This window comes from Elephantulus edwardii, unplaced genomic scaffold (genome assembly GCF_000299155.1).
Source record: "Elephantulus edwardii isolate Elephantulus edwardi_28Jun2011 unplaced genomic scaffold, EleEdw1.0 scaffold00129, whole genome shotgun sequence".
NCBI classification, from domain to species: Eukaryota; Metazoa; Chordata; class Mammalia; order Macroscelidea; family Macroscelididae; genus Elephantulus; species Elephantulus edwardii.
This window is the reverse complement of record NW_006399879.1, coordinates 4,594,244-4,608,166: the sequence shown is the minus strand read 5'-3', so window position 1 is coordinate 4,608,166 and position 13,923 is coordinate 4,594,244. Positions and strand designations below refer to the sequence as shown.

The window sequence follows — 13,923 nt, the reverse complement described above, 5'->3', positions numbered from 1 at the left end:
AGGCTCCCCCCTCACCTACCGCCCTGCGTGCAGGCTCCCCCCTCACCTACTGCCCTGCGTGCAGGCTCCCCCCTCACCTACCGCCCTGCGTGCAGGCTCCCAGCAGGTTGATGATGTTCTTGTGTTTGCCGATCATCTTCATCATCTCCATCTCCGACACCAGGTCTGACAGGTCCTTATCTGTGGCGTCATCTGCTCCCAGAAGGATGGCCGTCAGGGTATGTCCCCCCACCCCACCCCCAGCCTAGACCCGGGGCCCCTCCCTGTCACCTCTCCTCTTTACCTTTCAGCATCTTCACAGCCACAGTGACTGGCTTGGCGGCCCGCTCCTTGTCAATCCCGATAGCTTCCGCCATGACCACTTGGCCAAAGCAGCCCTCGCCCAGAGGTTTGCCCAAGGTCAGCCTGGGAGAGGGAACAGGAGCCCTCTAGCCACTCTGCATCTGTGCTCCTCCCTCCCTCCAACTTCCATGCGCACTGCCACCCCCTCCAAGAGGCCCTCCGTACACATCCTCCCACGGAGATGAAGCACTGTTCTGATACAGCCCACCCCTCCCTTGGACACCTCCAGCTAGATGGACCTTCTCTATGGGGTCCTAGCCACCTACCTACATTTTCATGTTCCCTGACTCCTAGCCAACCCAGCAACTCCCGCAGGACCCCACCCCAATCCAGACCAAACTGAGTACCTGCAACCTTGAGCATGCCCACCACCCCCGCACAGAGGCCCTGTGCAACCCTCAGGGACACTGGCACTCACCGAGCCCGGGACAGCTCCCACTTGGGGTCTGCAGGCAGCTCAAGCTCGGAGACGTTGGCCAGTGCTGGGCCCTCCCCCGAGGACAGCCTGGCGATGCGTACCAAGGGCGTGTTGGAGTTCATGGACGAGTTGGACTCCAAGGACACCTGCTTGGGTGGGCAGGGCCAGGTTGGTGCCATGGGGGAGCACACAGGAGGAGGGCAGGGGGTGGGGCTCTGGAGAAGAAAGGGCATGCCCCGCCGCTGCGTAGCAGGGTATGGATTATTTTTTTGTGCTCAAAAAGCAGAGTTCTACATGGTGCCAGGGGAGGGCACACGCTAGTGCTGGGGCAGCCCCCGCCCTGCCCCGGACATGGGGAACCGGACAGGGTGATCTCGGCTACAGGGACTTAGGGGCACAGGGAGGGGTGGGTGGCAGGCCCTGGGCCGGCTCCGAACCTGGTATCTACTTTCTGTTACCTGTCGCTTGAGCGGAAAGCGGGACACCTTGTGCACAGGCGGCGAGCCCAGCCCTTTCTTGGTCGGGCTATGCAGGCGGCACAGCGTGACAGCCACCACTATCAGGATGAAGAGGAAGAAGCCCACCCCGTAGCTGAGGACGCCCGCGTACACGCTGCCCGCCTCGTCCGCCTCCACCAGCTCCTCCTCAGCTGCAAAGACACGGGCGTTGGGACTGGCCTGCCGCTGGCTGTCCATGTGGCGGCCAGCGCCTCCCGCACCAGCGGGGTGGAGAAGGGGACTCAGCCCCCCTCACAGAGCCCGGGTGGGGGACCGAAGCCCCAACCCTTCACTCAGCACAGAGTGCTAGGATAGGAAGCGCCTATAGCAGGGAGCAGACAGACCCAGAGAAGGGACCCAGCAGAACCAGCAGTGCCCACACCGCCATCCAGACACCAGGGAGATGCCAAAGCCACCGGCACAGGGCTTCTGGGCCCAAATGGGGCAGTGGGGGGCTCCACGAAGGAGCAGGGTTTGCAGCTGGCTGCAGGCCCAGGCTGGAGTGTTGGGAGGGGGCCGCTGTGCCTGGTGGCGGTGGCACGCTCCTCCGTGCGTCCCCGCGACCAGAGGACCGAGCAGAGCGAGCAGGAGCCAGTACCTGGCAGCACCACCAGCCACGCAGAGTGATGGGAAAACCCGATAGAATTGCCCGCCAGACACGTGTACTCCCCCGCGTCCTCAAAGGTGACATTGCGCAAGGACAGAACCTCTAGCTCCTTGTCCGTGGTGTTAACGCCCGCGGTCTACAAGAGAGAAGAGACGCGATAGGCGAGCGCCAGCACCCCAGCGAGGCTCCGCAGCTCTCCACGCGACGATCCGGCCAGGCTGCAAGGAAAACGCCGCCGCCGCCGCCACCACCACGGCCGCGCCTCCGGGCGCCGCCGAGCCGAAGCCAAGGCCCTCCACCGGCGAGTCCTCTGTCCCAAGGGAGCGGCAGGCGTGCGGCCAGCAGTGCGCCCGCACAGGTGCGGCATGCGGGGTTAGGGGGAGCGCAGTGTCTGGGGCGCGCAGCAGGTGGGAGGACAGACAGAAGGACTAACAGACAGACAGGCAAGAAGTGAGCGAGCAGCAGAGCTGGTGGCGGGTGAGAAGGGGGAGAGGCGGCGGCAGACTGTGCAGACGCTGCAAACTGCCGGGCGTGGCCTCCGTTGGCGCACGGGCTCCAGGGGGTGCGTGGGGTGAGCTGGGCCAGTGCGGGCCCCCGTGGATCCAAGGGGGTGCAGGCACCCCGGAGGCAGAGGATTGAGCATTCAGGAGGCGAAGAGGCTCAGGCAGGGGGCGAGCGGGACGAGCGGGCATGCAGGCGGGCAGGTGAGCGTGCGGGCAGGCGCATGGCTGGGGCATCGGAGCCGAGCTCGGCGTGCGTGCCAGGCAGGCGTGGGACAGAGTCGTTACCTGCTGGGGGCCCGTGAACACGCAGCCAAAAGGCCTTCTCAGCCACGCCTATGAAATTGGTGGCTCGACAGAGGTACTCGCCCCCATCCCGCTCGGAAACATTGGCCAGGCGGAGGCGCGCGTCTGCCTCCACATTTTCACTGATCCAGGACTGCGGGGGGGACAAGAGACGCGGCTCAGGTGGACCCGCGGCTGCCTGCACTGACCTGGGCGGGTCAGCGGCTATGAGCACTGAGGGGCTGGAGTCTGGCTCTGGCCCGAGCTCACCTCGCCCAGGGTGCACAGAGACTTTCCATGCGCTCCTAAGGAGGCAGGAGCTGAGAGACCCTGGAAGAGTGGCAGTGGAAGCCTGGAAGGCTGCCTGGAAGAGGCATGCAAGCACATTTTGGCCTCATAAAAGGTACTAAACCCAGTGCCATGGATTCTGACTCAGAGCAAGCAACACTGTAGGACATAGTCCAACTGCTCCCCCACCACCACCACCAAGGCCAGGCCCTCACGAAAGCTGGCTAACCCACCCTTTCCACAGAGCATGTGGAGTCTAACTAACCACGTGTCTTCTGGGTTAGCCTAATCCACTGCACCACCAGGACTCGCTGTTGTGGGAAGCTCTGGAGACTTGGTAGAATGAAACTGACTGCACCACCAACCCCAATCCACCAGCTGCTCCATGATGACCATCTCCTGCACCATTCACTGCCCCCACACACCTGCAGGAGGGTCAGTGCCATTGGTTCTGACTACACAATACACAGTAACTGGGACTGATTAAAAAAGACCAAAAACCCACTACTGTTGATTTTAGCCCATCCCAAATGTCACCTGGACTTGAGGCTGTAAATCTTCCCAAAAAGGAAACCCCAACAGAAGAGCTTTATCTGCTTCTGTGCCCCACAACCCAAAGCCTGGCCTTCTTCCCCCAAAGAGGTCAGTTATATGAAAGGAAGCGACTCTCAGTCCACCCTGGACGAGCCCAGCACTGGGGTGTCGGCTAGGCCTCCCACAGTGCTATAAAGGCCGCCCAGGGCACATGTGTCCACACATGTCCACACACGAGGCATCCCTGCTGACAATGTCCTTCTCCCCGCCCCTGCCTGCCTCCTGGCCCCACAGCGGCCTCTCCCACCCCCACTACCCGTTTTGTCTCCAACAGATGTTTCTCTTTGGGGTTTGAGTGTCGTAACAGTCCCGCTTGGCGGCACCCACCCCATGTGGCCGTGAGAACAAAGCTGATGCTGTTCTAGCCGAAGGGGGGCAAGAAGAGGGTGGGTGCCCATGCCAGCTCAGAAGGCATATATACCCTGAGGGCCACATTTGTCAGTGGCCCCACACATACACACCATCCCCTTAGCCCAGTGTCCTCTCAGCCAGGACGCTGCTGTAGAGAGAGGTGGGAAGGCTCGGCCACCCTCGAGGCTGGGTGATCATCACTAGGCCGCCAGCCCGAGCTGAGCCCAGTGGGAAGCCAGGGAGGTGGACTCAGCGTGTCCCCAAGCTTTGGCACAGAAGACAGAGGGAGCGTGAGGCCCCAGCACAGGGTCCAGTCTGCTGGGCTTCAAGCCCAGACTCCCCGAACAGCACCCTCGGCACGCAGGCCTGCTCCCTCACGTTCACCCCACTGTGCTAGCGGGTCCCCACCTTGAGCACGGTGACGTAGGGTGTGCCGTCGGGGCCCACTTTGCTACCGTTGACCTCCACGTGCTTGAGCCACTGGATGTGGGGCTGCGCGTCGCTGTAGACCTTGCAGTGGAACTCCACATCGCTGCCCAGCACCGCGGTCTGGTTGGCTGGCAGCCCCGCCTGCAGGATAGGCCGATGTGGGGACCGCTCTGTGGGGGACACACAGGTTTCAGGGACAGGCAGGCCTTGCCCACTGCCGTGCTAACCACGCCCCTTGCGTGAAGGACACGCCCCCTGTGACGAGTCCCCGCCTCATGACCACGCCCCCGCAATGGAGGATCCGCCCCCGTGACGAGTCCCCGCTTCATGACCACGCCCCCTGTGTGGAAGGACACGCCCCTGCGACGCGTCCACGCCTTGACCACGCCCCCGCGATGGAGAACACACCCCCGTGGTGAGTCCACGCCTCCTCACCACGCCTCCTACGTGAAGGACACGCCCGTGACGGGTCCCCGCCTTCTGACCACGCCACATGGAAGGGCACGTCCCCGTGGTGGTGCCGCGCCCCGTGATGTAGGATACACCCCCGTGGTGATGCCCCGCCCCGACCACGCCCCCCGCGGACTGCCTCTGAGCCCAGCCTCACCCAGCACGTCCAGCGTGTATGTCTGCTGGATGCTGCCGAACTTGTTCTCCACGACGCACGTGTAGTTGCCGCGATCAGAGGGTACAACGCTCTCCATGACCAGGCTCCACTGCTGGTGTCGCAGCTTTGGGGAACACGTGGGTGGTATGAGCTGCAGCAGCCCCACCCAGGCCCCTGGTGGACGCAGGCCACGTGCCCACCACGCAGCTCACCTTGATGCCCCCTATGCGGTGCTCGCCTCGGAACTCCTTGCCATTCTTGAGCCACGAGATGGAGGGGGTGGGGTTGCCGCCTGCCGGGCAGCGGAAGCGGACGGTGTTGGCCGCTGGCACAGCCAGGAGCTTCTTGTCCATTCGCTCAGGCCGAGTCCAGTAGGGAGCCCCTACACGTGGAGGGGGCAAGAAAGCCATTTCCTCAAAGCCTTGCAAAAGCTGCCCACTCCGTGGGCCTGTTTCTATCCAAACGGGAGACCCTTGGGGGGGGGGGGCTGACAAGGTTCCCATGGCAACACCCTGCCCATTCAGTCTCCAAGTGGCCTCTGGGGCTGTGTGGTCACTTCCCTGTCTCTTACTGGACAAGAAGAGACCTGGGTACTGTTGTCCCCAAGCAAGCCCACGGGCTCACCTCAGCCTAGACCCCTATGTATAGTGTACTGGCCTCAAGACCCAACTGAGGACAAGCGAGAAACTGGGCCAGCCCAGGTCACGCAGCCCAGCCAGGTGGACGAGCTAGGACAGGCCCGAGGGCAGTTCACCAAGAGGCCAGGCCAGGCTCAGCACATCAGAGAGGCCGGCTGGGCGCCAAGCCTTGGATTTCTGCTGGGACCCTCAGCCCTCTCCCATGTCAGCAGCTCACAGCAGGGCTGCCCCCTGCCTTTCACTCCAACGTTCAGGGACTCTGTGCTACCCCCATCCCCGCCACGGGCTAACAGGTTTTTCTCCTTTGGGCTGGGAGGGAGCGCCTTCATGCCGGGACTCGTGGGGAGGGAGGGCGGCCCCTAGAAGGGCAGACATCAGGGCGGCTTACTTAGGCAGGAAGGAGGGCCTCCCCAGGAGACCATCCACCAACAGAGGCCCCAGGCCCCAGCAATGGAGGCTGTGGGATCTGGGAAGGGATTTTCTAGTTTTGAGCTGCCCTCCCAGGCTTCCCAGGCTAGAGTGGGAAGGGACCCCAGCATTAGGGTGCCCGGGAACCAGTACTGTGCACAGGAGGGCAAGATCAGCGACTCCGAAACGTCCCTGTCAGATAGGCAGATCTGGAAAGTGACCCTGCCAGGACCCTCTGAATTCCTGAGCCCACATAGGGCAGAAACGCCAAGAGACCCCACCGCCCCATACGAGCAGGATGGGCGCAGGGCAAACAGAACTCTGGCCAGGCAGGCATAGACTCGGGAAAGCATGGAGTGTGGTTGGGAAGGGGACGGTTGTGGACACGAGCAGGAAATCTGGCTCTGAACTTCCTGGCAGCCAAAGAGAAAAGGGTAACAAGAAAAGCCCCAGTTCCTCAGGGACACAGGCTCCTCCCCACCCTGGTCCTGGTGGAAGCTCATGCCTGGCTGCGCACCTCCAGTGGCCCCCTCAGAGCTCCTGGCGTCCCCCCAGTTCCCATGTCCTGCACTGCCGTCTTCCTAATCAGTTTTTCACGCCCACTAGACCTCAGGCCTCGTACCCCAAGTTCTAACAGGGCCTCCTGGAGGCCCCAGCACCCGACTTCCAAGGTCCCTTCTACTGCTTCCCCACCCCCACCAGGCCACCGTCCCCACCTGCTCTCATGCCCACTCCGTCGGGATCACTGACCGTGCCACCTTCACAAGACGTTCTACCTGGGGTCTGTGACCCCAGGCCACTGGCCTTGCTTGGCTGGAACATCTCAGTCCCCTCTCCGCTGCCTGCACCCCTTCGTCACTCCATAACGGCCAATGACTTGCTGGCCCTCTGGAACCACCAGTTTCTGGTCAGCCCACACTGTCTCCCCACCCCAAGTCGGCATCTTCACAGCACCCAGCCTCACTGCCCTGGGCCTCGGTCTCTCGGTGTGCCCACGCCTGACCTGGAGTGCCACACTTTCATCCGGGATAAGCCTGGATGGCCCATGGTCAGAGAGGGTGGGGTTAGGCAGGTGAGGAGGCCATCCCAGCCCTGCCCCCTGCAGCCCAGCGCAGAGCTGGTACACCTGGCCTCACCTGTGTCCTCTGCCTCCTCAGAATCTTCATCATCTCCCGAGGACGGGGCATCTGTTGGGTAGAAGGTGGGTTTAGGAACACGTGGCCAGTGGTTCTACGACGGGCAGCTGCCTCACACCTGTGCCCTATGCGCCCCAGATCTCAGCTTTGAAGTCTTTCCACCCCGCCAAGGGCTCAGTCTCTGGCCAATGCAAGGGGGATGTCAGGGAGGGGCCACCCCTCAGCTCCCCACTCCCCTCCTGTACCTGCCCTCAGCCAGCCCAACATCCCGCCCACCCCACCCTGACCTGGCCAGCGCTCACCGGTCACCCGCACGCTGAAGCGGCACAGGACGCGCTGGGTGAGTCGCTGGCGGCAGCTGTATACCCCTGCGTCCTCGTGGGAGACATTGAGGACCTGCAGGCCCTGTGGTCCCAGGAGGACTCGGTCTGAGGGCTCCAGCCCTGAGCCATCCTTCACCCAGACCGTGGGCCCCGGGGAGCTACCCATGGGTGAGTGACAGGTCAGCTCCATGGTGTCCCCACTGCCGAAGATCAGCTGATCTTGCTGGGTGTGCTCAGGCCCCGGGACCTCTGCAGAGGAGACGGTGAGTGAGGACAGTGAGAGTCCAGGGGTTCCCCAACATTAACAGAGGGCGGCGCAGGCGGGGGTCCAGCCAGCCAGGGCATCCAGCTGTGCTCTGGGGCTGTCAGTGCTCAGACTGCTGTTGGCACAAGAGTCAGTTCTGACGGATGGTGGCTGGCACGTCAGGGGCCGCTGTGTCATGGGCTTTCCTTTTTTTATGGGGAGAGCTTTCCTTATTTTTTCCATTCTGTCTTCCCTGATATTTGTGTTCTTGGTCAAGGTTTTCAATAAAGCTTAACACTCTATTCAGTGATCCTGGTTGAGTGCCTGACGTGCAAACGTTCCACGTCCTCTCTGGTGGTCCTGTTTCTGTGCATCGAGTTTCCCTGCCCCTTTATTGTAAGCTATTCATCGCCTGGTCTCAGTGACCGTCTTTAACAGAACTCTACTCACAGAGGGACAAGATCTTCTGTTCAGTCTGTCTCTAAACGGTGGCTCAGAGGCTGGTTTCAAGTGAAAGGGACAAAGATTATCTCCATTTGATAATCTCCCCAAGTCCTCTGGTCCCAGCGGGTCCAGAAAATCTGGTTTTCTCCGTAAGGAATTCGATTTTGTTCCACATTCCTGGCTCCCTCTCTCAGGACCCATCCACTGCACCTCATTGGCCACCGTGCACTCACCAGGCACCGTCTAGGGCCTCTGGTCTCATGACAGATACATCTGACGCTCCTGGGGTCAGCTGGTTTTGCAGAGCAGTTTCTTTGAGTTTCTGGTTTCCTTTTCTCTTTTGCACCAATAGAGAAAAGACAACTGCTTATTTATTTCCAGAACATTCTTAATGGTTGTCTTTTGGAGTTGTTTGCTTTTTTTTTTTTTAGCAGCAGCTTGCCAGGCTTTTCTTCTACTGCACCTCAGGACAGACTCAAACTAGGAACTTTCCAGTTAACAGCCAAGTGTGTTCACTGCTCTCACCACCCAGGAGCTCCCAGGCCAGCCCCAGACAACACGTAAACAGACGGGCATGGCCGCGTTCCAGTAAAGCTTCATTTACGGGCTCTTATGTAGTGTTCACATGCAATAAAGCACTATTCTTTTGCCTTTTTTTTTCACTCTCCAACATTTAAAAACTGTTCTTGGCTCACCAGCTTAGAGAGTGGGCTCCGGGCGTAATTTGCAGACCCTGGCTTTACACATGTCTGCGGAGGTAGGGGCGACAGGGTGGAGATCAGTCTGTCTCTCGGGAAGGGAGATTTACCGCCAGAAAAAGGCTCTCATTTCTCACCAACAAAACCTCAAACTGGCAGCCAATCAGTGGAGAGAGAAGCAAGCCGCTCCTGGTAGTATTGTTTGTAGCCTTCAAGCTCAGCTTTGAATCAGCAACAAGGTTACCTGCCCTCCAACACTGCTACATCTAGCACTGGGGCAGGGGTCTGTTGTCCAGGAAGCACATAGGGAAGGGTGTAGGAGGTTCAGCTGTGTACCCTGTACCCTGACTAGGGTAGGTAGGGCTACTAGGGTGGGAGGTATTGACAGAACACCCCAGCTGCATGGGGAACTGGGGCAGCATAGTGCAAAGAAACCACACAGTCAGAGACCAAGAAACCCAAGTAAATGGGTCTGTAGGTTGGGTCCCTAGATGCTCCAGAGCCAACCAGCAGGCAGACTTGGGTCTCCTCAACCTGGTGACCCATCTCACAGATGAGAACACTTGAGCCTGGGGACAAAGAACCACCCAAGATCACCAAGTGAGTGAGGAGGGCCTCCACTGAGGAGAGGGGGCTAGCCATCCCAAGGCTTTCTTGCCAGGGGCAGACAATGACCAGGGCAGACAGGCGGCCTGGGCTCAGGGCCCAGGACACGGGTGGGTGGTCCTGCCGGCGGCCCAGACCCAGCTGGGCCACTTGCCCTCATTACTTGTCATTCTGCCGACGCGTGGCCTAGATTCGAGGATTCAGCTGCCCACTCTAGCCACCAGTCTCTGGCTCCCTAACAGGCTGGATTCAACCGTCAGGCCTCGGCCAGCCCCACATCCCACTGCCTGTCAGGACCCCTCCAGCCAGACGCGCCCACACTCAGGCCAGCAGCTTCTGTGGAAGCCCACATCCCAGGGGGACACAGCTGAGGCCACCGCTGCACTGACAGAGTGGCCGAGGCCTCTGGCCTGCTGACCAGCCCCCTAGCCCTGGCTGCTCTGTCCAGTGGGGACCACCCAGCACCAAGCACTGCCGGAGGTCCCCCAGAAAGCCCAGAGTGAGCTTCAGCTTCAGGCCTCAGCCCAAACGCAACAGGCAGCTAGTTCCGTTTTGGTCTGGGTGGTGATGGTGGGTCAAGCTGTCTGCACAAGTATTCGCTTCAACCTGGTCCAGCGGAAAAGCCGGGCCTGGCCTTCAAGGCACTGAGTGGTCCCCTGGGCCAGTCAGGCAAGGCCACCAAAGGGCCAGAAGCAAGGAGGGTCTGCTAAGTGGTCAGAAACACCCACCACTCACCAGAGGGCCGGCCCATGGTGCTTGCTGCCCACCACAGAGACCAGGGACCCTGGCAGGGAGATGCACCAGGCGCAGAATGTCGTCTCTGCTTCCGTGGCATCCTTCGTGACTTGCTCTGCTCCAGCTCTGGAGACACACGGGAACTTGGGGGACTCGGAGTGGGGAGAGCTGAGAGCAGGACGGACGGTGTGGGGACCGGGTGCCACGTGGGCAGGATCTGGCTCTATCTAGGAGTGTCCTCAACGTTCTCACCCTGAATAGTGTTGCTGCCCACAAACATGGGGGGGGGGGGCGTAAGGCCTGTGGCTGAGCCCTGGTGCAGAATTCAGCTTGCTAGCACCAGCCCCACAAGGGGTGAAGGGTCTTGGAGGGGGCGCACCCAGCTTCAGAGAGGGACAACAAGGCACCCAGTCAGTCTTCCTGCCACCCCACTGACTCTAGGGCAATAAAATTGCATGTGGGAGCTAAGACAAGTTTCACCATCAAAGAAGGGGATCAAAGCAGGTGAAAGTGGGGTACAAAGAGCAGAGCAGCCCTGACAGCCCACACTCCGTGGCCTGGGGTTGATGCCCACCAGGCTGCGGCTAGTGCCACTCTACTTCGAGCCAGCTCTTGCCCTGGCTCCAGAATACATCATCTGTGTGCCCCCAAGGTGGGGGGGTGACCTCAGGGGGTACAGTCCAAAACAGGAAAGAAAGCCGCACCACGCTGCCGCCTTGCCAACAGCACATGTGTCCCAGCAGCCCTGTGTGCCCGTTTTGTTCAATGACTGGCTTTTCCCAAGTCCATCCCCACCTTTCCTCCTGGTTCGACTAGAACTACAAACCTTCTGGTAAGAAACACAGTGAGCTAATCTAATCAGCTGCAACAAGGGACCCTTTCATTAAAGAGCCTCAAAGGTGAGCCAGAAAGCAAGCTCTAAATTCACCTAACTGAGCAGTGCCGTGCCTGAAACGAATTAAAATCCAGCCCACTGGGAAGGCAGTGTGGACCGGCCTGGGAGAAACAACTCGGGTGAGGTTCAACCAGGGAGGCCCTGTGCACACCACTGGGGATGTTCGGGCCAGGCGGGGTGTGGGACTCTGACCCCAGCCTGGAATGCCGAGGTTTCATAACAATGGCCGGCAGAGGGGTATCCGGAGGCTGGGCGGCTGGGCGGGCTTATGAGGCTTTACCAGGATTAGCTAGGCTAATCCTGCAAACAACCCCTCAATTATCTCCCTGCAAGCCAGGTGAGGAAACCAAGGTACCCGGCCTGCAAAAGGGCACCCCAAGAGAGTGGTCAGTAGGCAGCCGCTCCCTGCCTTTCAGACTGGCCAGCAGGCTCCTCTAAACGTAAATCACTGAGGCCATCAGCCTGTGAGCTGGAAGGGGACCACTCCTCCAATCGGTACCTGGGCCCATTCTGGCCCCACCTCCCCAAGGAGACCCCAGGACAAGCTCCCTAGCTGGGCAAGGCAGGTCTTGTGCAGAGAGGTGGGCAGGGAGCCCACTGAAACCTGGGCTCCACCCAGGTTAATGAACCACCAGGCGGCCTCAGGCTCAAAGTCCAGCAGCAGCTGTCCCTGCCGAGGGAGGGGGTGGGGAGCGCGCAGGGAGTGCCTTCTCTGGACATGCCATGCACCCCCAGAAGTGACTGGAGCTTAAGGATCAAACGCAGAGGACACACCCTCATCAACCTGGGACTGGAGATGAGGCAGGGACCAGGGACCCACGCCCTCACCCCCAGGGCTCAGTGCTCAGTGTCCACATGAACGCGCTGGCCAGGCCTGGCGTGACCGGGTCGTCCTGCCCACCGGCCACCCACCACCGTTCCCTGCGCCCTTGACCCCAACAGGTCTGGCTCCGAGATTTACGTTCCTGGAGAAAGTGCCAGGCCGGCCTCTGTAAACTTCACGAGGTCTTTGTATTTTACTACCCGACCCATCTCGTTAAGAAACCGGATTAAGTTTATTGACCCATCAACTCGCTACCTGTTTCTCCAGCTCTAACGCGGGGGCGCGGGCCCCAACACTGCGGCAGAGGGAGGTCGGGGGCGCCCCGGCCAAGCCTCATCTGTTGGCGCTTTGACAGGCTGCGCACCAGGTCGCGCCCCAAAGGCGCTGCCCTCGGCCGTGGGGACCGGAGGGCGGCCGCTGCCCTACCCCCACCGCCACAGGGGGTCCCAGCGAGGGTCTGCGCCCCGCCCCGCGGCCCCTTCGCGCGGCTACTTGACATTCCCCAGCCGTAGGCAGTAATATCTTCATCTGAATGCGGATGCAAATACGGGGCTCCCCCCGCGGCAGCCTATTCGGCGCTCCTGGAAGCCGGGGCCCGGCGAGCAGGAGCTAAAAGCGCGCGCTGACCTCCGGACGGCCTCTGTCACGCTACTGAATGACACGCACATTCAAGCGCCGAGCCCACTTTCATTCATAAAAAAATGACATTGTTCCGGGAGGCTGCAGCCGCCGCGGGAGAAAGGGGCGCGGGGGGCGCGCGGAGGGGCGGGCCGCCATCTGCCTGCTTCCTGCCGCCGCCGCCTCCCTGGCACGGCGCGCCCGCGGCCACTCGGCTCACACCTCCCCGCGAGCCGCGCCGCCGTCAATGCGCGGTCTGTGGTCGCACCGCGCACAAAGAAGCGCCTGTTCGAGCCCAGCCCGGGTGGGGCGAGCGCACCGCCAGGGCCTCCCTGCGCGCCGCCAGCCAGCGAGGCCCAGGCACCCCCGCCGGCGAGGACCAGGCTCGGCGCGCGTGGCCCGCGCCCTCGGAGGTGACAGTCTTGGGCGTCGCGGGCCAGTCCCCGCCGGCCGTCCAGCTTGGCAGCGCCCGTATGAGGGCGGGTGGCACCTGGGGCGCACAGCAGGGGCCGGCGCGTGTGCGGGCGGGGCTCTGCAGGACGCCTCCTGCCCCTCGGCCCGGCCACCATGCGTCGTCCGCGGAGCCCCCGGCCGTCCCCACCGGCCCGACCCCCAGCCCCAGCTCGCGGCACCGTCTCCACCGCCCTGAGTCTTCACGTCCGCGCGCCCCGGCTCTGCGAGAGCAAGAGAGTGCCGGCGGGGCCGCGGTGACACTGAAGGACACCAGCTAACGGAGCGGCCGGGCAGTGCCGCGGCTCATACGCGCTCACACTCTACCCGCCCGCTTCCCGCTTCGGCCGAACAGGGCCCCGGCGGGGGACTGAGGGACCAGGAGCGCCAACAATGGGGAACTTTCCATCGCGCAAAGACCGCGGGCAACAATGGAGCTCCCGCTCCTCCCGATGGCGCCCAGGACAGGCGGTGACTCGGCGGGGGAACCGCGGGAGGCAAGGGCCAGGATCCCTGGGCCCCGCTACTCCTGCACCTCTGGGTGGTAGCTCTGCGTTTCCGACCCCCACCAACCTCAGCTCTGCTTCTAGTCACAGTCCCCGGAGAGGGGAGGCGGAGCCCGGACTCTGCCCCGCGATGCCAGAGGCTCAGAGAGAGAGCCTGGCCACCTCGCCCGCCCCGATGCCCCTGCCTGAGGGTCCCCCGTGTCCCTGTGCGCTCCTTACCTGCGGCTCTCCGCGCAACGCGCAGCTCCGTGTCTGGGGAGCCTGCGGCGCTGCCGGCCACGATAGCCAGGGCCACGCAGAACGCGAGGGCGCAGGCCGGGGCGCCCATGGCGAGGGGAAAGGGGCGTCCTCAGGCGGTGCGCGCGGGCATGCTGCCCCCACAGCCGGTGGGCTCGGCGGGAGAACGGCGGCTCCGGTGTCTGCAGGAAAGGCGGGCGGCGCGTTACCGAGTGATCAGGACGCATGGGGCCGCGAACCGGCT

General features: G+C 62.1%; 1 protein-coding gene across 3 annotated transcripts in view; it reads right to left on the bottom strand.

The window, feature by feature from the left end:
- The window catches only part of FGFR3 (fibroblast growth factor receptor 3), a 16,707-nt gene extending 2,937 nt beyond the window's left edge, over window positions 1-13,770 (bottom strand). Inside the window, exons 1-11 of one of the 3 annotated variants that reach the window (XM_006893597.1) lie at window positions 13,662-13,770; window positions 7,403-7,672; window positions 7,101-7,151; window positions 5,131-5,300; window positions 4,919-5,042; window positions 4,291-4,481; window positions 1,856-2,000; window positions 1,219-1,409; window positions 761-909; window positions 284-405; window positions 82-192 (exon numbers count right to left, since the gene is read on the bottom strand). In XM_006893597.1, the coding sequence (XP_006893659.1) occupies window positions 82-192; window positions 284-405; window positions 761-909; window positions 1,219-1,409; window positions 1,856-2,000; window positions 4,291-4,481; window positions 4,919-5,042; window positions 5,131-5,300; window positions 7,101-7,151; window positions 7,403-7,672; window positions 13,662-13,770 (1,633 nt within the window). The remainder of the gene's footprint in view (window positions 1-81; window positions 193-283; window positions 406-760; window positions 910-1,218; window positions 1,410-1,855; window positions 2,001-4,290; window positions 4,482-4,918; window positions 5,043-5,130; window positions 5,301-7,100; window positions 7,152-7,402; window positions 7,673-13,661) is intronic. The other 2 variants (XM_006893598.1, XM_006893599.1) reach the window with 2 other exon arrangements.
- Window positions 13,771-13,923: the final 153 nt, after the last annotated feature.